Below are 25,923 nucleotides of genomic sequence, written 5' to 3'. Positions count from 1 at the left end.
TCAGAGACCATAAAAACTCAGTATAGTTTCTTTTCATTGGACTTTTCACAGTTTGTTAACCCAGGGTTCATCATAATCCTAGTTTATCTTTAATTCAGGTTTTGAAATGTCACACAGTACATCTGTACACTCTGGATTGCCATGCTTATTTGCCTATGTATGAGGTTTATAATTGTCTGCCGGTTACTAAACAAATTGCCAAAATCTACCAGTACTGGCTGATTTCACATATATTGGTTATCGGCAAGCAAACATGACGGATGAAGGGCAAGAAGAAATGAAAAAATAGTGTTTGGACTGCTTTTTACTGAAAATACACAGAAAAAAAAAAAAGAGCTGGAGGTGAGTAAAATTCGTCACGAACATCACAGTTATGCATTTTCCTCTCTCTCTCTCTCTCTCTCTCTCTCTCACACACACACACACACACACACACACACACACACACACACACACACACACAAAAAATCTATCGTCAAGCTAACGGTGGAAATGTTGCTAGGTGGTTAGCTAACGTTACCTGGTACTGCGCCAAGACTGCTGATGTTATGCTTACATCTTCCATCAGCTCGCTTTCTGATTGGGTATCGTTTCGTTTCATGTGACAATCTACAGAGTGTGTGCGCATTTGTCCTTAGGGTTCCTGTCATACAACAGGATTTCTGATCGTAAAAATTCAACATCTGTAGAACCATCAAGATAATCAGGACTTTACCAAGGATTGTCAGAAAGGGAGAATTGGGCCCAAAATAGTCCTGATTATCTTGTAGTGTGTGGGTGTATATCAGCAGTATATCAATATTAGTATCGGTGCTAACACTACTCATAACCCAGGCTTAAAATCTAAATCAATGCTAAAAAGTGTTCCAAGTGTTTGTTTAAAGATATGGTATTTGTGAAAACATAATGTGAAAAGTCCTTATGTAACTTTAAGTCACAGCTGTAATCTGCAGCTCCAAACCATGAATCTTACATTGGAGTCGAGCATTTCTGGGATGAACTCTCCTTCACTGTGGATGCTGGTGTAGGACCCCTGCCGAGCGATCTGCTGCTGCTCTTCTGGTACGCTGCCCGGAGGGGGTGAGGTGCGGCCCGTGTTCAGAGATCCTGCGGGCAGACGGAGGGATGTTAGCGTGACACATCACGCAGTCTGATGCCAAAAAAACAGTCTGGAACAGTAATACTTCCAGGGCAACTAATAACAGAGTACAGGATCCCAGAAAAAAAGAAAGAAGTCGAGCAGATTGAAGTGAATAATGACTGAGATTTAAGCGTGGTGTGAGTGACAGGTACATGTGAGCAGAATGTGAGAGGAAGAGACAGTGCTAATGGTGGATGAATAATGAGAGAGGAGTTTAATGAGAAAAAAAGGCAATCAAAATTAAAAGAGCATGTGACAGGAATGGGGTGGGGAAGAAAGCGTCAAAGGAATGTGAGACTGACACCTGTAGACAGCGCCAAATGCAAAGACTACTGCATTCTGCCACAATATAAGGGACAAGTTTACTATTGCTCTTCATATTATTTTAGAATAAGTAGGCTATACTATGTATATATATATATATATATATATATATATATATATATATATATATATATATATATTCATGTGATAAATATAAAGAGATCATAAAACTAATCCATATGAATTGAACAGTTTAGTCCAAAATTTCTGAAGAGACTCGAATCGCTTTATATGATGAACAGATTGAATTAGGCTTTTATCCACATAATAAACATTCATCAACTCACACATCTGTTTCGTTTGACGTGCGAGAACCAATGAGGTTCAATCTCGTGTTGCACAGCACGTTTGAGCTTTCGCAAGAACCAATGAGGTTCTTTCTCGCGTGTCAAGCAGGTTCAGTTGAGCTTCTGTTTATGTTTGCTGATCAATCTGTTCATCATATAAAAGCGATCCGAGTCTCTTCAGAAATTTTGTAAACTGCTCAATTCATATTTACATTTATATTTATGCATTTGGCAGACGGTTTTGTCCAAAGCGACTTACATTGCATTTCAAGGTACACATTTACATTCTTATCAGTTGTTGCTTTCCCTGGGAATCGAACCCATTAGGGAATAGAGCCAGTGCTCTATTGTTTGAGCTACAGGAAAGCTTCATATGGATTAGTTTTACATTAAAATATCTTCATTTGTTGGTTTGGAACAACATGAGTAACTGGTGACAGAATATTCATTTTTGGGTGAACTACACCTTTAAGACCTTTCTGTACATAAATTAACTGTTTGACTAACTACAGTTATGTACAGTTTTAGTAGAAGTCATTCATAAGGTTAGGCCAAGTTGTTTAATATTAAAAAGGTGATCATACATACAGTAAAGGTGGGTGCTCATGTTATTGTTCTATGGATGTAATGTCAAAAAAGCATCCAGTTTTTCATGATATAGTCTCTTTAAAAGCTATTTTTATTAACCAACTGCTAAAAAGTGAAGCAAAACATGCTATGTATGTAGGCAGTGCAAAGGTATTTCCACTTCACCGGTTCACCCCATTATGATGACAAATGCTGACTGCTCTGACATTGAAATCTGTAAAAATACATCCTTGACATTCAGCCAGCAAAAACCAACAATCTCCATCTTTCAGTATGTCACGTGGAGCGAGCTATCTTCTTTCCCACGTCTCTTTCTCAGGTGTGAAAACAAAGAGACGGTGCCAAACATTGAAAAAATGTGAGATGGTGAAAAAAAGAGAGTGTCACTGAGCTCTCTTTGCTGAGAAATGTTTCGCTTTTTACATGCTCTGTTTGGGGAAGACACTCGTTCTTGTTTGCATAATGTTCAAGTTGTGAACTTCTCACTGTTTATTGGCTTCTGAATAATGTGTGAACAATCTGATCAGACCTACATCTACTAAATGTTACCCGATGAATAGGAAAAACTTTCCTTGCCTTTTCAAACACTATAAACTTGTTCCACAGCCTTTTAAGCGCTGAGACTGACAATGAAATGACTTTACAAAACACATATCCTAAAAGAGCCTGAATCAAACTCGAGACACCCTTGATTGTCCTTACTCAAATATGACAAGTTCTGTCATCAGTTTCCTAAATGCATTTGCATTCAACAAGATGAAATATCGGCCTTTCATAAACTGCATGTAGACTAGCAGCACTACTAATAACCTGAAGTATAAAGACATATTTTATTTTGAATGAATACCTAGCATATACATAACCGTTAAAAAATGTGGGGTCAGTAAGTAAAAAATAAAGAAGAAATTATTACTTTCATTCATAACTCCATTACATATTTTTCAGACGTGACATTTAAGAGTGTTATAAAAGATTTTAAAAAAATCTTTAATTCTTTTGAATTTTCTGTTCATCAAAGAATACTAAAAAAAGTATCATGATTTACATAAAAGTATTAAACAGCACAACTGATTTCAACATTGATAATAATAAGAACTGTTTTTTGAGCACCAAATCAGATTTCTGAAGGATCATGTGACACTGCAGACCGAAATAATGATGCTGGAAATTCATCTTTGCTATCACAAGATTTCACAATTTTACTCTTTTTACTGTATTTTTGATCAAATTAACGCAGCCTTGGTGAGCATAAGAGACGTCTTTCAAAAACATCAATAAATCTTACCGACCCCAGATGTTTAAAAGGCAGTATATCTTTGATAACCCCTTTATATAGGTTGACTATAAACATTTGAATTATTTGATGGGATAAAGGTGGGTTTATACATCTGCATCGTGACATTTAAATGAAATGTCGTTCCATATCACCTGCCTTCTGAGCGATAGCGAAAACTGTATCTGTCTACACAGCAAAAACATTACTAATACCACGAGGAGGAAAACACAAAGGATTCTACATGATTGACATGTAAACAGGCACCCAGAATGTGCGTTCAAGTAAACCGTTCATTTGGAACACACAATCCGAGTGAACTGATTCCGAATGGCCAAATATTATGTAAATGCAATCACACAGGAAAGTGGTATCAAACTGATGCTTTTAATCTGTTCCTCTGCCATTCAAAACAACCAAAATGGTTTGCCCAGGCTTTCACTAACAGCCCTGACGTCACTGTGCTCTTTGATGCCATTCCCCAGTCCTGATGGAGAAAAGTGCAAACAAAGCTGATGATAAACCCATTGTGTACAGTCATTTTGACTGTGCTGTGTGTGTTAGGGGTGTGTGTGAACCGGCGTGACGCACCTGTAGAGTGTTTGCGCACTCGTTCGGAGCCCTTGAGAACCGAGGCTTTGAGATCTCCCAGGGACTTCGATGACCTCATCTCACTCTGCCTGTCTTGGCCACTGACCTGAAGGAACTGTGGAGAGATGATGGACATATGTAAGGAATTCTGCTAAACCTGGAAAAATATGTGCTATTCATGAGTTTTTACATAATAAATAGTTTTCCAATAAAGAGGCAAAATTACGTAAGAAATTAAGAGTATATATATATTATATATATATATATATATAATAAAATAAAGTATAATTAATAAATAAACAATAAAAAACACTTTACATTTAACCAAATGTAGCATTCTTTATTTGACCAGAATAATAAAAGGGATGTGAGGAAGTGAGCTTGTGGTCTGAGAACTAGTTCATGTACAGGTTAGGCTTTTCATGTGGGTTTAGGTATTGTTTTAGTATCGGCTTTGGGTTGGGTTTAGTTTGGGTCGCTTTGCTTTGTTTTGGCTTTGACTCACTTGGTTGTTGGGAGGTGTTTTCAGAATCACTCTCAGCAGGTTGTTGATTCCAGAGCTGGAGCTCAATCCCTGAACTGCTCGGTCCAAATCCTCCTGACACTTCAGAGCCACCAATGTCTAAGACCAGTCACATTATTAATAAAGCAAGGCACATGGTTTAAAAACAACACATTAATGAAATGTACAGATCCTTACTGCAAAGTACAAATGCTAGTCCAATTACGAGTTAACTAAGAGGTAATGAATATGGATTTTCAAGCTGATATCTTGAGATAAACTTGCCACCTGACCTTTATCTCAAGATACAGTATAATGAGTTATCTTGCATTAACATCATGCATATACAAGGCTATATACAGTAATACAACTGTATGATGACAAATACCTTTTTTAAATGATTATAATTATAATTATGCACAAAATTCACTACAATATTTAAAAACAGAAAATTATCTGAATTATACATTGCAAAATTATCGAATTTTGGAAGTGAAAAACTACCATTTCTTAACAGGCATGTTTATTGGCTAATGCATACATTTCCAAAATGGCTAAATAATGGCCAATTAATTGTTATCTGTACCGACCTATCACTATGAAAAGGTTACAAATAAGTTACTAGAATAACCACCTCTTTATCAGTGTAGTATAGATCCATTTGCTGGCCGAAGGCCTCCGTCACCTTCTGAAGCAGATCCTTGAACTTCAGAGGCCTTTGGAACAGAATAATTCTAAAGGAAGAGAAGAAAAAGTCTGATCAAATCAAAACAACTTTCAGGCACCTGCAAATTTTGAGTAAAACGGACATTCCTTTCGTTTAGTTACGTTGTCCATATGCAAGCGGTATGTAAACATGGCGCTGTGGACGTGCATGATGGTACCTTTCTAATCACAGGGAATTTCCTGACATTAGGGGTCGATGCCATAGCTTCTTCTGCAGCCATTTATGGTGCATTCATGCATGGGACAGACCAAAAATGGTGTCTCTGTTTATTTAACGAGTGTGCCTATGTTTAGAGTGTGTGAGTCAATGTGTGGGTTGAGAGAAAAAGGAACTGAGAGTGTAAATTGGTTTATGTATATGCATGATGTTAATGCAAGGCAAGCATGATGACTGTGCGTTTGGCCTAATCAACCGGAGCGGACCACTGTTTCAACACCGAGGGCCACATCACAACGCACACAAAGGTAGATGGAGCGCTTCCTGAGAGGAAAGAGAGAAAAAAAGTGGAGCAACGCTGCAAGTAGCAGGAAGCATGTTTCCCATTCCTCCTCCAAAGTCTAGCACACCAGCCAAACTGCACACACATACACACAGCAATTTTCTACTACTTTTGAAGAACCGTTATCTTTAACTTAAACAATTAGTGGTTTTTGTATCTTCAACTTAATTGCAGCTGATTGGTTCTCATCTCAAGGGGTTTATCGGAAAGAAGACAACTGGGGACATCCGTCATGGGTGAAATCAAGCTGAGATGTTGTTTAACAGTCAGATCTTCTGTAGATGAAGCTGCCCATTGAGTTTTGATTTGAGTGATGGCTTTGTTTACACTGGCCGATGAGGGAGATAGTGATGGAAGAAAATCATAGCGGAAGACTAGAGAAATGGAGGATGTAGGGTACGAGATGACTTTCCTTCCTTGGCGTGCACAGATAAGCGCTTTGGTTTGGCCGCGTCTCTCCACGCTTGGCATGGCACGCAGCGCTCTTCTCCTTCCTGTCTCGGTATTGCTGTCGCTGCCAGAGGAAGACGGTTTTCAGTGTGTCCAGCTATTCTGGTCTGCTAACTAAAGCCCGTTTGATGAGTTTGTTATTACTGTAGGCACAAGTGTGTAGATTTATGATGTGTGCTGTGAGATATGGGGTTATCCGTAAACAAGTTTAATACATGTTACGTTTTTCGACTTTCTGATGTAACACAATGAAACAACCGGCAAAAATGCACCATGATATTACTATGTTGACTATGTCAAATAGATTTTGCGGTTCATACACTACCATTAAACAGTTTAAGGGTTGTAAATACAATAAAATTGTGAAATAGTATTCTAGTTTAAAATAACTTTTTCCATTGTAATATATTTTTTTAATGTAATTTATTCCTGTGAGGGCAAAACTGAATTTTTAGCAGTCATTTCTCCAGTCTTCAGTGTCACATGATCCTTCAGAAATCATTCTAATATGCTGATGCTCTTGATGCTCAAGAAAACAGTTTAACAGCTTCTTTATTGCCAAATTAAATGATTTATTTCTTTTAAAATGTCTTTCTTACTGACCGGAAATTTTTAATGGTAGTGTACGCAATAATGGTAGTATTTAATGCCTCATTTATTTTAAGCTGCATGTATATAAAACATTACATAGTGCAATTTAGACTGTGACAAAAAAATTATCTATTGCATATTCATGAGACTGGATGGAAGTCCCACCATCTGGCCGGGCTGGTTTCATAAGATTCACTGATATCATTGTTTACTCAAAGCAACATAATAAATAGACAGATTTTAATACAAAATTTCCCCTCATTTAAATTGTTGCTTTTAGTGAAGACATAATGTGCAAGAGATTGAGGATATATACAGAGCCAGTGAGGGAAATGCCAAGATGTTAAGCTTTTTTACAAACAAAGTCCATTTAAGGCAAGTCGGCGGAACAAGAGGATGTTAGGGGTCCACGGAAAAGTTTAGAGAAAAAATAAACATACTTGACAGTAACAATAAAAAAACAACTTTTAGATTTGCATAGAAAAAAAACAACAATCACAATGTATCTCCTTTCTGTGTTACAAGTATGGCTGTTTGGAATTATATTTATTGTGAAAACTGAAAGAGAAAACTAATATTGTATGCTAATATTCTGAGTTTAAAGGATATGCAATAAACTTAATACAAAGCAATTATTCTCACTTAGAAAACTGACAAAGAGAAGTAAAATATTATTTTTCTAAAACAGCATAAATTAGTTTGTTAGCTAAAATATATAACAGCCTTTGTATTTTAGGAAAGGTTACTTTAATTCAAAACTTTTGTTCTACAGCAAAAAGAGCCGACTGGCTATTCTGATTGAAGGCGGGACGTTGTTTCCTATAGCTACCCTATTACTTCCATTGATTTATCTACTAGTGGTCCATCACATCCTCCTCATGCATCTTTGCATAAAGTCGAGGCAGAACAGAAGAGGGTTAAACGAAGATTTTGTGCCACAGCAGCCAATTAGAGCTGTGAAGCAACACACCGACTGCTTGTCACCTCCAATGCAGCAAGTGACGCCGCACCGACTTCCTGTGACACAACCCACTGAGGCATTTTCACACAGACGGCGGACGGGGTACTCTGGGGAGCTTTAAGACCAAAGTGTGAATTCTCCCAGGATACATCAGGGCTTTGCGGTACTGGTTGACAAGAATGTTAATTCACTTTCTTGCAGTAAACAAAGCTTTGTCAAAACCATAGACTCTTCCTATGCAGACACATTGGCTTGATATGAGGGAAAATACTGTATTTTCATGAGTACCTTACTAAAACGTTAGGTTTGTAAGGTGTTGGCATTTGGCAGTCTTGAGAAGGGAAAAATGACATGTTCTGTGTGTGGGTGTATGAATGACCTACAGGACATTGAAAATTAATATTGGGTGTGCCATTGAGCTCAAACACTTGGCTTCACCTCCTCTTTCCTCTGCCTCCGTCTGTACCAGAGTGTGTGTGAAACGCCGCGTCTAAATGTCAAAATACTTTTATAGGAACGTTCTGGCTCTTTTGGGCAGCTTGGCGTGTTTTTTGTTCTTCCCCGTGCAGTGGGATCTTAGAAATGGCATAACGAGAGCTGGGATAAGACGAGAGGAATGAGATCAGGGAAAGGACAGAGAGCTGCAGAAATAATGAGAACGTTCCGACTCACCGTTTCTCTCGCTCATGCTCCAGCTTCACCCGTAAATCCTGAGAGAAGAAAACAACAAAATTAAATGAATTGATCCTGTGGATTAAATGCACAAATGAATTTTGATAATCTGCTATTCTGTGCAAACTTTAAGTAAAATCAGTCATACTGTAAACAAGAAAAGACCATTCAGAAACATCACTTGTATTTATAAAGACCAAGGGCCAAAAGTGGACACTTAAAAACATCCAAAAACTGCAAAAATAGACTTGTAAATGGAATGTAAAATGGAGAAAGAAATAGTAACTTGCCAAATGGATGGTAACTTTAATAGTTAATAGTTTAATAGTCTTGCTTGAATTTTTTTCCCTCTCCAGAACTAAACAGAATATTTTTTGTATTCAACCAGAAGAAAAAAAAAAAAATTAAATTATATTATATTATTTTAAATAAAAATAATGCAAAATACATTTACTGTATTAAACCAACAACAAAAATGAAGAACAAACTATGGTCCCACTTTATATTAAGTGGCGTTAAGTACTATGTACTTACATTGAAATTAATAATTTGATACAATGTACTTATTGTGTAACTACATGTTTTTACATTGTACTTACATTTTAAAATTTCCTGCATGTAATTGCAGCTGTAATTAATTTATGTAATTACATTTGTAATTACACAGTTGACCCTTCCCTTACACCTTAAACCTACCCAATCCACCACACCTGTCCCTAACTTTACCCGTATCACACATCAATAGCAGCAAAAGTGTTTTACAATACAACATGAACACAAAAAATACATTGTACTTATTTTTCAATGTAAGTACATAGTACTTAACGCCACTTAATATAAAGTGGGACCCAAACGGTCAATAGAAATAATGAAAAATAGTTTCATTATATTCATTCATTTTAAAACAACCAATATGTATGTTCTTGCACGTTATACCATTTAAACAAGTACAACAAACTAGGCATATATTACATGAAATATATTCTCACATCCAGTCTTGGTCTACTAACTACAAATGCATGTCTGAGTCTGAGTCCACTTTGCATTCAAGAAGAACAAGATGTGACTTTGCATAAATATTACAAATACAATGTCTCTGTGTTCTCTTGAGATACTCTTATGTGACATTGCTTTCTTCCTGTCTGTCTGTCATCAGTTCTGTGAAATCTTTAGTTTATCACCTGAACTGCAGTTGCAGGACTGGATATGAAAGCATGTAAAGAATCTAACAGGATGATGGATCTCCTTTTGAGTGGGTGGCCAGGATCAAACCTTGTATACGTAATTATAAAATATTTTTCACAACGTATTTATGATCTTAGACCAATGGCAGAGAGAATGACGAAAAACGTGTAGACTTATCCACCTTATTTTTCAATGCAGAAGTAAGCTTTTTTACGTGTATGTGCGAGACTTCTAAATAATTTGTTGATATAGGGACAGAAAGCGCAGTGAACGGTAAAACTGTTTGCACTACAAACCAGTGTGTTTATAATTAAGACAATAAATTATAATAATATGGCACAATGTGTTTATAATTAGGACAATAAATTATAATAATATGGCACAATGTGTTTATAATTAAGACAATAAATTATAATAATATGGCAAGAAATACAAGTTTTCAATATCAAGTAGCATAACAAACTTTTTTGTACAGCTAAATATAACTGGCACCAGAAGCCAGACACATTGAATTTACAAAAAATAAGGTGGATACCGAGCAAGACTAAATCAAAATGTTAAATGTAATACAATATAGCTTTGCTCATAAGTTATGCATTAAGAGCCGGGGAATGTAAGCTTTTTGAATAGAATCTTTGTTCGATTGCTAATGCAGAGAAAGAAATTTACTAAGAATATGTTGCATATGTTAAATAAGTGTCACAATTCTAGGTCAGCGGTTTAAAAAAAAAAAAAAAAAAACTGTCATTCACTGAATAAAAACATTTACATATTATTCAAAATGCTTTCCATCAGGACTGATAAAAATCAGGTACCTTGTCTATTGTACAGTATTTCTTTTAGGAACATTCCCACAATTAAGGATGCTACTAGGAATGGTAAAATGATGCTTAAAAAAAGACTAACAAAGTTATAGAGCATCCCAAAAAAAAAACAATGAGAGAGATGAGAGTGAGGAAAGGAACGAGAGGCTCCCATTGTAATCCCCTAGAATAATTAAATGGAACTTTTTCATATTACAAGAGAGAAAATAAAATGAAAAGTGCTTAATAAATCATTACAATACTTTACTGACAGATTGAAAGATTGAAAATTTACAACCAAGTTCATAAAAGTGATTTATAATGATTTATAACTGCTCTAACTTGTTTGTCATCGTAAAAAAAGAAGAAGAAGAAAAAAAAACACTGCCCCCGGTCTCCCCTACTGTTCTGAAATCAGCTCTGCTCTGAATTTCAGTGTTTGGCTGAAGCATAACTACTCCCCTGAGACGACACAGCACCTTTCACCGCTGAAGATAATGAACAGTCTGAACACTGTTTACACCGATACTGTTGACACTGTGACGTCACCTCCATCTTGAATGCAGCAAGAGAGGCTGAAATAAGAATTAATCTGCAAGTTTTTGTGCTTCTCGTGCATCTTCATTATGCATGTGCTTTAACCTGTCAACACTCCTCGTGAGTTGTTTTTTTTAGGATGGTTATTGTTGTGTAACTTAGTTGGGAAAGTTGCTTCTGGCATTTTTGCGTGTATGAGAGAAAAGATGAGCAGTTAAAATTGTATGAGAAAGAACAACCAAGAGTGAGTTAGACAAAAAGAGTGTATGTGCGTGTACAGAGTGCATGCCAGCCGTTTATCTTGAGGATTGACTGGTGTCCGGTGTCAAGCGACAGCATTGTAGAGAGAATTTAGGCAATGAATGAAAACTACAAGGATACTGGTGTTTTATGCTGTATAGTACATAGGGAGCGGATGTTAAATGTTAACAGTAGTGCCTCTCTCAGCTGTATCCTGTTTAAGACTGTATCGTACAATGCAGCCCTCGTTGGGTCAGGCTGAAGGTTGCATGTACCTTAAGTCTAGAGAACAATGTAGTAGAAGTGCTATTGAAAAGCTTTACATTGTTTTTTTCTGAATCTCTGCTTTGCAGTTCATGATTATAAAAATAAAATTCAATAAAATGAAACTATGAATAATTAATATAATAAATGTTTAAAATAGGGCTGATTAATCGCATCCAAAATAAAAGTTTGTTTTTACATAATATATGTGTGTGTACGGTGTATAATTATTTTCTATATATAAATACACACACATGCATGTATATATTTAAGAAATATTTGCATGTATATACTGTGTATATATATTTATATTATATATAATTTATATTATATATAAATATTTTATATATAAATAACACATTTTTCTTAAATATATATGCATGTGTGTGTATTTATATATAGAAAATAATTATACTCCGTACACACACATATATTATGTAAACACAAACTTTTATTTTGGATGCGATTAATCGCGATTAATCGTTTGACAGCCCTAGTTTAAAAATAAATAAATATCACATTTATAATATTATATTCAAATTATTTTAATTTATTTTATAATTGTATTTATTTAGTTAGCTTGCAGTTCATTATTTTAAAATAAATAAATAAAACAAAATTATATATATATATATATAGAATATAGAATATATGAATATTAATATATTATAATATATAAAAATATAAATTAATCAATTAATATAATATGTATTTATTTATTCAGCTTTGCAGCTCAATAACAATCATAATTAACCAAATAAATCGTTCAAACAACCATCTGACTAGTTGCTTTTGAAAACACAGCTTTTGCACATTCCTTTCTGCTTCTGAGTGATGCATTGTGGGTAATTACCTGTCTGTAGGATGAGGTTCTGCTCTTGGGCTTGTTGCTGCTGCTGCTCTTGAATTGGTAACAGAACCGTAAAGCTGCCAGGTCCTTCATTATGGAGGTGAGTGCCTCTTCATCATCTGGAACAAACAAAGACAAGTTAAAGCTACGCTGTGAGTGGATCTTCAAAAATGCGTCACTGAAGCAACTGGATGACTGCCACCTAAAAAGTCCTGATGAGAAGAAATTTGAACCAAAACGCTCACTTTTTCCATTTATTTTGTTTCAGCAGCATCACCAAATGAGACATTTTATAATGTACATATTTAAAAAATACACATCACACACATGACCAGCGTCGGCCAATAGTGAGCCTACGTGCTGACGTACAACCCAGAAGCGCTGCGCTGTTTACACTACGTGAACTCACCAGAGGCCCACATAGAAGAAAATTAATAGTTGAATAAAGTCGTTATTTTAGTTTTTTTTGCGCACAAAAAGTATTCTCGTCGCTTGATAAACTTATGGTTGAGCCACTGTAGTCACTATTTTAAACATTGTCTTTACTAACTTTTCTGGGCCGGCAATATTAAATAAAATAGGAGCCCAATGGAGGAGTGAGCCAGCTCTCAGATTTCATCAAAAATATCTTAATTTGTGTTCCAAAGAGGAACGAAAGTCTTACGGGGTTGAGGTTGAGTAATTACTGACAGAATTTTCATTTCTGGGTGAACTAACCCTTTAAACCATGTGCAAATGAGGTTTCTTTCACACAGTCTTCTCAAGCTTTTCGAGTTTTAAACTACTGAAATAGAATGGTCATGTTTGGATCACGTTCCTATTCATATCTCTCATTTGAATACCACAATGTCATTCAAAGCAGCAGAAAGACACTCACACGGTGTCACAGCACTCCACTAACCGCGTGGTACACATTAGGGCTTTTCACACTTGACCCTGGGTCATTCTAAAGGCCGTGACACACCAAGCTTCAGCTTAGTTTTTTTGGTGTGTTCCGCACTGTTGGCTCTAGCCAGATGCCATCAGGGTCTTTTGGGCCGATTCAGCATGTTGAATCAGCGTCGGGCCATCGGTGAGAGAGAGAACTCTGATCGGTTGTTCAGCTTGGCTAATGAGTCAGTGCACGAGAATAAAAACGAAAGTGAAAGATGAAAAGCGAGTGAAGTCAAGACGCCAAAGATAGCTGTTATGTCAAGAAGGCTGTTATAATTTTTACATCCTCTTATAAGAACATGTTATAATGTTCTTATTTGCATATTTGTGGTGTCAGTGTCATTGATTGGACGAACGCAGCATGTGACCTGCTTATTTAAAGACTCTAGCATTGTGCATCCTCGTATTATATACTGCCGACAGTTTAGTTTTAGACATTTTTCTCCTCATACGCTGAAACTACCGTTTAAGCAATGTGCTGTTTACTTGACTGTCCAAAGAATGTAAATATGAGGCACACGATTGTTTGTCAGTTGCTGACCATCAACCCGTAACATAATGTAACATGGTACATGTTTAGCATCGCAATGCAGGGTTAACAGAACAAAGCTGGTGCTAACCAGACTCTGGAGGAGGGTTTCATAACACAAGATAAAAAAGCGGTGCTAACCTCGCTTCTAAATTAGAAGTGTGAAACGTTCCTTAACCCAGGGTTAAAAGCGGGGCTTAGAAAGACTATAACCTGGGGTTAAGTGCAGTATGAAAAGCCCTAAACCAGCCCCATTTTATTTCCTTTGAGCTTCTATCAGGGGTTTTTTCCATAGCTGCAGACATAGACCCATCCCTGACATATTTCCATAACAGCGCTGATGTGCTTTTTCTGTAGTGTGGCCCACTGATGTAAACCAACCGGCCACAAAGAGAGAGAGAGAGAGAGAGAGAGAGAGCACACAGGGACGGGCACGTGGCCAGACGCAAGAGATCACATTATATTAGCATTAAAGGTTTGGTCCCATTGATGGGCTTGTTCTGCTCCGATGCATTAAACCCTGGGCATGACAAGCACAGCTTTAGTGAGAGAGAGAATTTTAATAATGCAACATACACTAAACAAGATAAGCATTACAGCAAGTCTGAGCTTCAAAGAGCCATTCAACTAAAAAAAAAGCTAAGCACTGAATCAACCAAGAAATTCAGAACACAATGCGGTTTTGTTTTAACATGCCCTTTACAAAGCGAAAACTAATAGGCTTTCTTTCCCCCCAACAATTAATTGGAAACTTTTATTACAATACGTCGGATAAAAGCTTCAATCCTTTATCAGTGAACACAGGAAGGTTTTTGCAGAGAACATATCGGAGCGTCTCATGTGTGTCTTGAATTCATAACTGGACCACATGAAGAATGACTGCGGCAACCTCTGTGCAAAAAAACACACAAGAATATGAACACTAGCAGCCTGTGAAACATTAAAATAGTCCACAAACTCAGCCATCATTAAAAGTGAAATGGGAGCAATCATGCAAATGAGCGTGTCATGCATTAACATATCAAGAGGCTCTAATGGGGCCAATTAAGCGAGTCTTGTAATTACAGTCTGAGTGGAAGGTCATTCACCTCTGCTATCATGGGGAGGAGATAGTGAAAGAGAGACGAGAGCTCTTGTTAATTTCAGGTGCCTATGTGCCAATTTATTTGCTCTATTTATCCACAGATCTTAGAAATGAAGTAACTTCTGAGTCGGTTTAAACTTGGTAAGTCTGATTGGATTCATCCTACAATATGATGATGAGTAAGTGCCTCAAGTTTCTTTGGTTTTACCAAAGGTTAAGTTTTACCTGCACCTGTTTTACTCGACAGACACCACGTTCAAACACTCTGTTTTGATGGGCGTGCCACATTCAAAATTTTTAATTAAATGCCCACTGCTATGATTGGGTAACAGTTTTGCATATTAAAATAAGTAAGTACTTGGAGTTATAATATAATTGACAAAGGATGACTTACGGATGTACCATTGTTTGTCACACTGTCGTTCTTATATGCTGTTCATAGTTCATCCTTTTCGATAAAGTGAAAAACATTTTCATTGTCAGTTGCACTGTCATGTTTTAAATAATTGAAATAGTAATGTGCACATTGTAGGGGTAGACAAGGTACAAAATTGTCCCTTAAATGGTACTGCGCCAGTGAGAAGCTATGTTACCCCTATAGGTACAAATTTGCCCATTTTGTCTGATTTTATAATTTCATGTCAACTTTAAATCTTTAGTTTATACAAAAAATTAAGATCAAAGAAGATATTTTGCAGAATGTCCAGGCTGCTTTTGATAATGGGGACATCAAGCTGTAAAAATGACTTCAGAAATATCATAAAAGTAGTCCATATGACTTGTGCGCTCTAGTCTTGAACTAATATGATAATTGAGTGAGAAACAGACATAATAAAAACACAAGTTTGGACCACTTCTGTGATACTCCGTCCTTTTTTATAATATTGGAGAAATTTATTTTTACTGAAGAACAGAACTCTAAACATTCTGTAATATATTTTATTCTGCAATTATATGGTGATTTATATTTCTGGCCAAACTCTTCCATTAAACAAGCTAACAACATTAATACCGGCTGGTGCTGAACCCAGAAGGGTGGGTCATGTGCAGCAAACGGCAGTGGTGTATTTGAAGTGGTTTTATTGCATCCCAGGGGACGCAGAAGGGCATTGTGGGGCAGTGGAGTGCTGGGCGAGACAGTGGCGACACTGCTGAGGCAGATGGAGTCTGGGGTGTATCTTTGATTCAGACACCAGCGTAAGTCTCACTCCGCAGCTGTTCTTCCACAGTGGCATCCACCATTAGACAGGGTTCACAACGGGTTCACAACACACACACTTTCTTTCTCCATCTGACCTCATTTCTATTTTAATATTGTCAGATTTGCCATATCGTAGTGCTTCATCTTCTGCAAAACTCCGAAAAATACCCTTTTCAGAAGCTATGGTCTTAAAACACTGAGGGGGAATTCACTAAACGCTTGAACTTTTGCAAGCAATATTTCATTGCAAAACACAACATCTTATCCACTAAACACCTACAGGTGCTAATAATACACTTAAACAGTGCTGCACCATATTTTAATTAAATTAGGGCTGCAAATAACCAAAACGTAATTGATTATTTAGATAAATAGCAAAATTTGAATTTGAAAGTTAAAAAATTGTATTCTACATCCTGACCAATGACTGAAGGCTATTAAAACAATATAAAAACTAAAATACAAATGTAAATACAAATATAAATGAATGTAGAATTGAAGAAATACATTGAATATAGATGCAATATAATTGCAAAATAAAAGTTATCAATTGCATTTTTCCTTTACATTTGTAAAATTAGTCTTAGAAACGCAAGAGTTTTCAAACAATATTAGATGTAAAATTTAGTGAACGTGTTATGGAGGATGATCAGATATTACTTTTAATTATATTATTCATTTGGTAGCCAGGCAACAGACAAGTGATCAATCCTGAGTTGCGACGTCACTTTAGCTAACGGTTAGCTAAACCATGCTGAGAATTCCGGGCCAAGAACGGTTTGCAACCGTGCCGTGCAGAACCAGGCTCAGGTGGAAATACAACTGGAACCGTTCCTTACCGTTCTTAGAATCGTTCGGACCGATGGTGGAAAAATCGGCTAATGTGTGCCAAAAACCGCCACATTCAGGAGGCATAATTCATTCTTGAAATGATCTCACAATTTACTGTACCCTAAAGAACCTCTATTGCAGCTCTACTGACCCCTGTTAGTCATGACTTTCTGCCCGCAGAGCAGTGGCTTCAGTCAATATCTGCCATGCATTTTACGCTCAGGTTAGAAACACCAAGTCATGCATAAATGTCAAACCCAGAGCTGTGTATTACACAACGGCATGCTCACTTCACTCAGTACACGGAAGACTGATAAGCTAGTATCTGCCTTTGCTCATCCACACCTGTGTGTACGAAAGAAAGATGGCCAGCACGTGTTCTTAAAGTATGATGCAAGTCGCTTAAAATAGAAAGCATAAACACAGGTTATGTTATGGTCTATTAATGACTGAGCTAGTATTTTATTTCTTAATTAAATATAACAATTATAACAAGAATGCAGAACACCTCCAACTGCCGCAAGCTTCAGATCTAGGAAGTCTGCCATCTGCCCTTGTTGTTAAGAGTTGATCAAAATGGTTGCATTAAAAGCTGAGTTTCTACACTTTAAATGATACCTATTTCGTGTTATTCAATTCAGTGGTTGCTTAGTGATTTGATTATGATTTATTTTTTGGTGTGGGAGGTACACCGGTGGTATACTTTAGGTTTAAGGGGTTAAACAGCATATAAAAACAATGAATCTGATTGAATTGTCCTGAATAGAATATAAATGAATTGAACAGATTTTTTCCTAAACTGAATAGAATATTAAAAGAATGTAATTGACTAAAATAATCAAACATAATATTTACTAAACTGAACAGAATATTGTGCAATCAAATAATTTTGAATAGAATGTAAGTGACTACAATGTAAATTAATTGAACAAAATCTTTACTAGATTGAATAGAATCTAATTGACTTGAGTATAAAAGAAGCACAAAAACTTTGCAGCTCTGATGTGTTTGCGGTTTGAGCTTTTATAACATCCGTACACACCGTAAAGCAAAGCTCCAATGGGAATGATGCTATTGTAAGAGGATCACCATCCCTCTATCACCTCATACTGATGTAAAGATAAGATGATTTACTCTGATAACACTATGGCAGTCTGGTGGAAATCCTTGCGACTGGTTGCGTGACAATGTTTCCATTACCTTCCTCTAAGAGCATTTCACTTGACATGAAGACAAATTGATCATGTCAAGAAGATAAAGGAAGCAAAACTATAAACAAATGCAAAAAGTTTTTGAATTAAGCCAGAGAAAAGAGATAGGCCAGCTGTGAGAGAAAACCACATCTATCTAACATACAGCATTTGATACAACAATAACCACAGAAGTGTCAATTGAATCCAAAGCCCCTCTGCCACAAACACTGATGTAGTGTAAACACATATTTGGTAGACAAAAACCACAGTCCACAGATGCTAAAACCAGTCATTTACCGACATTCATACCTCACCCTCCCACTTCAAGGTCTCTCTACCGAAACTTCCAATGAACACAAACATGAGCATTACACCTCCACCAGTAAATATAAACTTCATCTAAACTCACAATCATTTGTTTTTATACTAACAGGCTTTAATGTAATGTTACTTCATCTGTCTTTGACATGGTGAATCAAAAGCTTTCTCAGGGTTTCTGTTGTGTGATTGTGTATTTGTACTGATGTGCTGCTGGAAGGAGCCACTGATGTGATCAGAGTTTAAGAAAATGAAGACATAGAGGGGATTTCCCCAGTGCTACAGTCACCACTAAAGCATTCAGCAAGATTAGAACAACATGCGGTCCTCCATCTCTACTATGTGTATATCCCATGTGTCCGTGCCTGTTTTTGTACAAATGCAATGAAACAAAAACTCAGAAATTGGTGAAGAAAATGTCTGGTCATATTTCGCCCCAAAATACACAGGGAAGAAAAAATAAATTATTATTTGTATAAAAAAAAAATGAAGCTTGCATTTTTAGGGTCATTCGTCTTTCATTGTGATATTATTTTCATAATATTCACCATACGTCAAGATGTTTTACTTTTATGTTTGTCTGTAATTCTCATTATTCTCAATTATGATTCTTATTACTGTAATAAAAATCACATAATCTGAACACAATATATATATTTTTTTTTTATATGCGTATATATTAAAATACAGCATAGCAACATTGTTTACAATATAAATAATATATCATTCTTTTTCTGCATTATGGCAATGATAATGGGATTATCATTAAGGGTGAAATGTACAATGCAAAATAAAAGGCTTTATTTTCTTTGTGCAAATATAATTTCTTAATTTTTCACTTTTCATTTTGAAGTAATATGTGATCTAGTAAGGCTCACCTCGTACCACTGTGCCCTACTGAAGCGTTAATGTTCAACGAGAGAATAATGCAGATGATGTAACCGTTTCAGAGGTGTGTCCATGTTTGCTTTTCCTCTGCTAACTGTACCATCTCATTATTGTGGCATTGGTAAACAAGAACACTGCACACTTCGCACTGACATCGACGCCTGATTGGAAGTCTCAGATTTCAGTATTAGTGAATCTAAAATGAGCCTAAAAAATGACAAACCTTGTGAGTTCTTGTGCTGTCCAGGTCCATTTTGGAGACCGCCATCTGTCAAAACAGGCACAAAATCAAGAGTTGCACAGTGACAATCTGACAGTTTGTATGACATTTATAATCACAAAGATGTGTTTATAGGTTGTTCAAGTTGTTATCAAATGTGATTTTCAATGACAAGCATGTAATCAGTTGTCTTGAACTGTATTATTCAAAGAGTGGCATTGAAAACATACCCACACTCACTGATAAACTTCATGTCTGAATGTAATCCACAAGATTAAATGACACCACAGTCATACAACAACAATAGTGCAACATTTCCTCAGGATTAATTTGTTGCTTCTCTTTGTTCTCATAATGCGGCATGTATTAAAAGTGCTCTTGCATGTTGCAGAGTCAATTATGCGGAACTAAGCGACATAATCACCTATGATGAATGTCCTTTTCAGGTCAGTATGAACCTGTCGATTTCTACCATGGCTTTGACTATGCAGTGCAGTTTAATGTATGTATTAATATATCAGACAAAATATTAAAAGCACAATTTTTAAAAGGTGTAAATCATGTTACTTAGCTTCCTTTACCATAATAAACACAACAGGGAATCTGTAATAATTTCAATACGATGGTTAGAGCAGATGTTGCCATTTTTACCTTTTTATGGTGCAATGCACTGGCTTTTAAAAACAAAAACAGGCAATTTATGTAGAAATATTCTTTTGATGTTTATATATTGATGTTTAATGCCTGTGAGAACTGCTGAGGCGTTTTAACAAAACAGAGCTTTAGAAACAAATGATCCCAAGACGGGCCAAGTTACGAATAGGTTTAATCATGTTTCTGTAGCTGCATCTTTCTTTTTTTTTTTTTTTGCAATGCTCAGAGGAACTGTTTACAGGAAGTGTGTACGCTATGAAGGGGAAGAAGACCAGGAGAGAGAGAGAAAGAGAGCTTACCCATGTTTACTGTCATCATCAGGAAGTGACCCTAGTGAACTCGAGCTGAACGCTCGACTCCTTTCATCAGGGAAAATCTTCACTCTGCAAACACAACATAAACAGAGTGAATTAGAGACATAATTTACTTGAAATACCAACAAACAGACAAAAATAGTTATAATAAAGAGAGCCAAAAACCCCTTACAGATGTGCCAACGCTTAAACATCACAAAGGATTTACGTAACATTCTTGTTTTAGTGTCTCCACACAATTGCAAAATTTACAGAAAATGACAGTAATGATTCTTGTGTTTCTGTGCTTAACATTAAATGAAAAATCACAAATTCACATACAATGACTTGAATACACCTCTTCTATTTTTATTTCTGTATTAAAATTCATTTTTGATATTTTTGGGAGGCAAGTCAAAATGTCAGGCTGATACAACTGTCCTTATATTATAATGAAAAATATTATTATAAAGAAAAAAGCCTCATTAAAGGGATATTTCACCACTGGAAAGATGAATGTGTATTTAAATTGGGTCATTTATGTAGTAGAAATGTGAAATTATTTTAGAAGTTGGTGCCTTCTAGACTGAGAAAAGCCAGAAAATTTATTTTTGGCTCATGTGGATGAAAGACAACAACTCCCAGAATGCACTTGCTTCGCTGCCCTACGAGACCACTCCCAAGCCACGCCTACCGGTTACAGAGGGCAGTATCGGAAGAAATGATAAAACTAGGCTACTGTTTGACGCGAAACTGAAAATACGCCATTTTATCGTGAGATCCCACCCCCTATGGGCGGGTTGAAAACATGCGGAACGAGCTCCTACTACTGGCTGGAGTCTCTAGCCTCTGGCCAAAAAAGCCTCCGATGACGCAAAATTACGATTTATTTGCGTCATATGAGTTTTTTTTTCCAGACACACAATACAGAAATCTCTCGTCTCAGGGGGACATGAGGGAGGGAAGCACGGTCATTCGAAAATAGTACCGGGTTTCTACTGATACAAAGCTTAATGCTAATCGGTGAAGTATCCCTTTAAAAGATTTAAATATATATATATATATAGTTTAGTGTAATTTATTTTTTATGTTTAGTGAAATCAATCTCTATTGTTTTAAAATATATTTTCCAAAATATACATGAGTATAGAGAGTCATAGAGAAGAGTCATAGACAGGATCTCTTTAAATATTACAAATGATACATTTACAAATCAATACTTTTTTTAATATTTAGGGAAACAATTATATTTTAAAAGTATTTATTATTTATTAAAAGTTATTTATTTTGAAACTAATGATTAAGATGTGTACACTCATACAGTATGTATTAGACATGTATGGAAAATATGTTATTTTTACTTTGTGGTTATAAACAAATGTTTTGTATCTGTACTATTATTCATCCGTCTTAATTTTTTTTAAATCAGCTGACTTCATAGCACAGTGAACTTTTTAGAAAACAAAGAAAATTTGATATGACCCCTTTAAATAACTAATTTGTCACATTATGTCACAATGCAATTCTCTTCATAACAGCCAACTGTAAGTAAATCATAACTGTCCATAAACAGTGTATCTGACTGCCAACAGCAAATACAGCCTTCCTCTCCCAGTCGCTGTCATTTTATGTCATTCTTCAGATGAGAGAGAGACACTTGTCTTTGAAGACAGAACGTGCCCTGTTGCCCTTGAGACATTGTTAAGCCACATCGAGCGGGATAAAAGTGGAGGGAGCGCTAAAGGTAGCGACCACAGTGCTCTTCAAAGACGAGTCGGAGCGCTTTTAATGCCAGGCATCTTGCGTTTGAGAATCTGTCACCAGCAGCCACAGGCTGATCTGAGAGCAGTTTTTCATATTCTGACACATGAAAGGCAAGACAATGAGATCGATTTTTTTTCTTCATTTATAATTGTCAGCTTCGCGCAACTATATCGACGAGTCGCCTGGAGATGCTGCAGAAAGAAGAGCAATTACAGTCGTCAGCAAAGCGCGAAAGAGCCCTGAACTCAAGAGGCTCTAAGTACAAGAGTGCCAGCGAAAAGGTTACGAACATTTGCACGGAAATAGCTATACAAATTGGAGCAATCTTTGTCTGCCTGTAAAATAATAAATGAGCCAAATATAGCGGCGGTGCTGCGGAGAGGCTGATTCTCTATTGATGGCTCTTGTAGTTATTATGCCAAATGACTTGGCTGGAAACGATGCACTTTCTGCGGCTGATGGGATGTGATTTCAAAAGCAGCTTAAGTTAAAAGTGGTTGACATGACAAGCTTTTGTCTATGATGTCTTATTGTTAATGTTTTGTCTATTGTTATTGGATGGTGTCTTATTGCTATTGATTTAAAACTCATTGATTCATTGATGCACGACTCATGTAGGTAAATATTGCTATCTCTACCATAGTCTGTCTGAAAACTCAATTCTGATTGGCTGGAAAGTGTGCGACAAAACCATTTCATGAACAGGTAGTTCCAAGTCAGTTTAATCATCACCGTTCTATATTAATGCAGTGTTTTCATTGAAGCGCACAGATGCATACGTCACTCAGAGATTGCGCTATGCACACAAAGAAACATTCAGGAGATCAGAAACTTGTTATCAACCCTGCCCCACGACTTCATATTTTATTCATAAAATAGCTTAGCTACTGAATCGCTACATTATATTTTTCAGTAACGAGGGGGTAACATTGCTGGTTTTGAAGTAATTAAACACAGCTTTGTTGTAATAGATAGAGACACTGAACAGATGCAGGTAATTTACACACGCGCATCTCTCTCTCTTTCTCTATAATGAATTCAAATAAATGCTATAATTCATTCATTGAAACAAATGTAATCTTACGCACTACTTCATCTCAGTGTCTGATTTAAAGCCGACACAATGCTAGATCTAACAAACCGTAACTGGCGAAAATAACCATTATTTTTACCCTTCCGGTCAAATATATTGCGCTGCAATCTTCAATAACAGCTTTAAGTTGTCAATGCTGGCAAATGACCATGGTATAAGTGGGATAATCCACGGCTAGCTGTGCATTAAATGACTGGGATGCACACCGAGTCGGCCGGTTCTTTGCCTCCACGTCGTGCATTAAAATCGTTTGATGCACAGCTAGCCATGGATTATCCCTTACTTATTACAATGTATTGTTATAATGATGCATATAAAGACGATAATTAAATATCATTCTGCAGTGTGTACATTTAGCACAGTGCAAAAATGTGAGAAAAACATGTCACTTTTTGCAGAGACGTTACTACTTTTCCAAGTAAACTGACTTTTTTCGCCTGGCTAAGGACAGATAGCAGCACCACTCACATTTACTTCAGCTGTCATTCTATAAAATACATTTTGGTTTCTAAGATTGTTTCTTAAATGCAACTGTCCATATCTGACTGTCACATATGCTTTTCAATGATGGAAAACTGAGACTGAAGATGCTGTCTTGTATCCAAAACCAGCAACAACAAAAAAACTGCAAATGGCTAAAGTTGCAAACACTAAATAGCAGTGAATCTAGGGTGAACTTTGCGCCCTACGTTTAATTACAAAAAAGTATCTGATAAAAGACTCTTTTAACAGTGCAAAACTGAAAAAAAGGTAATCTCTTCACATCACAGACATTCCTTTACAATGATACACACAGTTACCAGTTACTACTGGAGTTTGGCTCAGTGGGAATCTAAACTCCGCCACACCTCCTCTCCCTGGCATATCTTAAAGCGTTCTTTTCTGTCTCTAAGCCTCATTCATTGCTCTTTATTTTTCCCTCTTTGTTTCTAAGGCTTGCATGGTCCCCGAGTTTCTGAAGAAACAGTCAGCGCAGAAAAATGTCTGGGCTCCTGACAGAAACACAAAAGGGTTTGCTGTAAGTTTCCAGAGCTCAAGCCAAGGCGTATGCTCAGTGCACACTAGCAGAGCAGCACACAAAACACACAAGTCGCCAAAGATACCAAAGATCCGGAGCACATTTGAAAAAGGATATTTGGTGGAAGAACTCTAAAAAACAACACCAATTGAAAAAAGTAACAATTTGTCAATTAAATGATTACAAACTGTTGGTTTTGCACTTCATGATCCTGTACAAAAAAGCATACTAAATTGTACTTTTTAAACAGTAGACAAGAAAAAAGTTGTTTTTCTAAAAAAAAAAAATTTGTTTTAAATGCGAAATTAAAAGTGAAATTAGGCATCACTACAGTATAATGTACAGTATAAAAAATAGATATTTATTTTGAGATTTGCTAAAGGTTACATTTAACATTGTTATCAGAGTAATAGTCTTTTAAAATATTAACTTTAAATGAGCGTTAAATCTCAAAGAAAATCTAAAGGTTAAAATTGGAAAATGAGCATGAACAATTAAATATCCAATTTGATACAGAATAATAAAAAAAATGATTAAGTCATAAACTACATAATTAACTGGTTAACCGTTAACCGACAGTAAGATTTTTTACCAATTAATATCAGCTAAATGATAATTTAAGTAATTTTTAAAGACTTTTTAAAGATATTTTGAAAAATTTGCTGTGTGGTTAAAAAAATATACTACACATACAAAATTGCGTTTTTGAGGGGAAAATAAATAATAAGTTGCATATAAGTCGCAGTTTATTATTACATAAAAAAAAGTAAAATACCTATTTTAGTTCCCCTCACTCCACAACAAATCCTTTGTATTTAACGGTATTCAGAATAGAACAAGAATGAAAAATATAAGCAGCTAAACGTTAAGCCAAAACAAGTTCATTTAAAGAGAAACTGAAACAGAAACCATTGTTGGGTTCACATACCTCTATCATTCGAATCCAAATGTTTCCATATTCGCGATGTATTTGGATGCTAAACTATTATTATTATGTAAACTAGGCTTTTTACTTCACTCGTGCTCCAATATCCACGTAAAACCTTCACATGCACAAAAAATGTATTTGGCATAAATTTGGCACCAGTGGGGCGGTGCTCACGCTGAACGGCACAGGTTGTACTACGGACAATTTAAATTGAGCAGTGTAACTTTTTATAAGTTTGGTTGACTGTATTTTGCATGTTGTGTGTGTGTGCGATCACTTGAAGTGTTACCTTATAACAGCAGTCATTTATGGTCATATAGATAAGAGTAGAGTAAGATATCATTCAAAACTGTACTTTTATTTGTGTAAATTCACAATAAAAACAAAATATTAGGCTTTTGTAACAAAGAAAACAAACACCGGCTTCTGCCATCTCGGTTTCCTTTCCGTGAACCTGTTTGTGGAGCGTGTCACATAAATGAACGAAAACT

The 25,923-nt window shown here is 36.1% G+C and overlaps 1 protein-coding gene across 1 annotated transcript in view; it reads right to left on the bottom strand.

The window, feature by feature from the left end:
* Positions 1–25,923, bottom strand: part of map3k22 (mitogen-activated protein kinase kinase kinase 22) — a 52,695-nt gene that overhangs the window by 16,779 nt on the left and 9,993 nt on the right. Inside the window, exons 2-9 of the mRNA XM_079863205.1 lie at positions 20,636–20,719; positions 19,686–19,730; positions 12,489–12,604; positions 8,607–8,644; positions 5,341–5,440; positions 4,710–4,826; positions 4,205–4,319; positions 974–1,107 (exon numbers count right to left, since the gene is read on the bottom strand). Of these exons, the coding sequence (XP_079719331.1) occupies positions 974–1,107; positions 4,205–4,319; positions 4,710–4,826; positions 5,341–5,440; positions 8,607–8,644; positions 12,489–12,604; positions 19,686–19,730; positions 20,636–20,654 (684 nt within the window). The 5' untranslated portion in view covers positions 20,655–20,719. The remainder of the gene's footprint in view (positions 1–973; positions 1,108–4,204; positions 4,320–4,709; positions 4,827–5,340; positions 5,441–8,606; positions 8,645–12,488; positions 12,605–19,685; positions 19,731–20,635; positions 20,720–25,923) is intronic.

The sequence above is a fragment of the Squalius cephalus genome, assembly GCF_949319135.1.
Source record: "Squalius cephalus genome assembly, chromosome: 25".
Lineage (NCBI taxonomy): Eukaryota > Metazoa > Chordata > Actinopteri > Cypriniformes > Leuciscidae > Squalius > Squalius cephalus.
The sequence above is the reverse complement of the archived record's forward strand: the minus strand, read 5'-3'. Positions and strand labels throughout refer to the sequence as shown.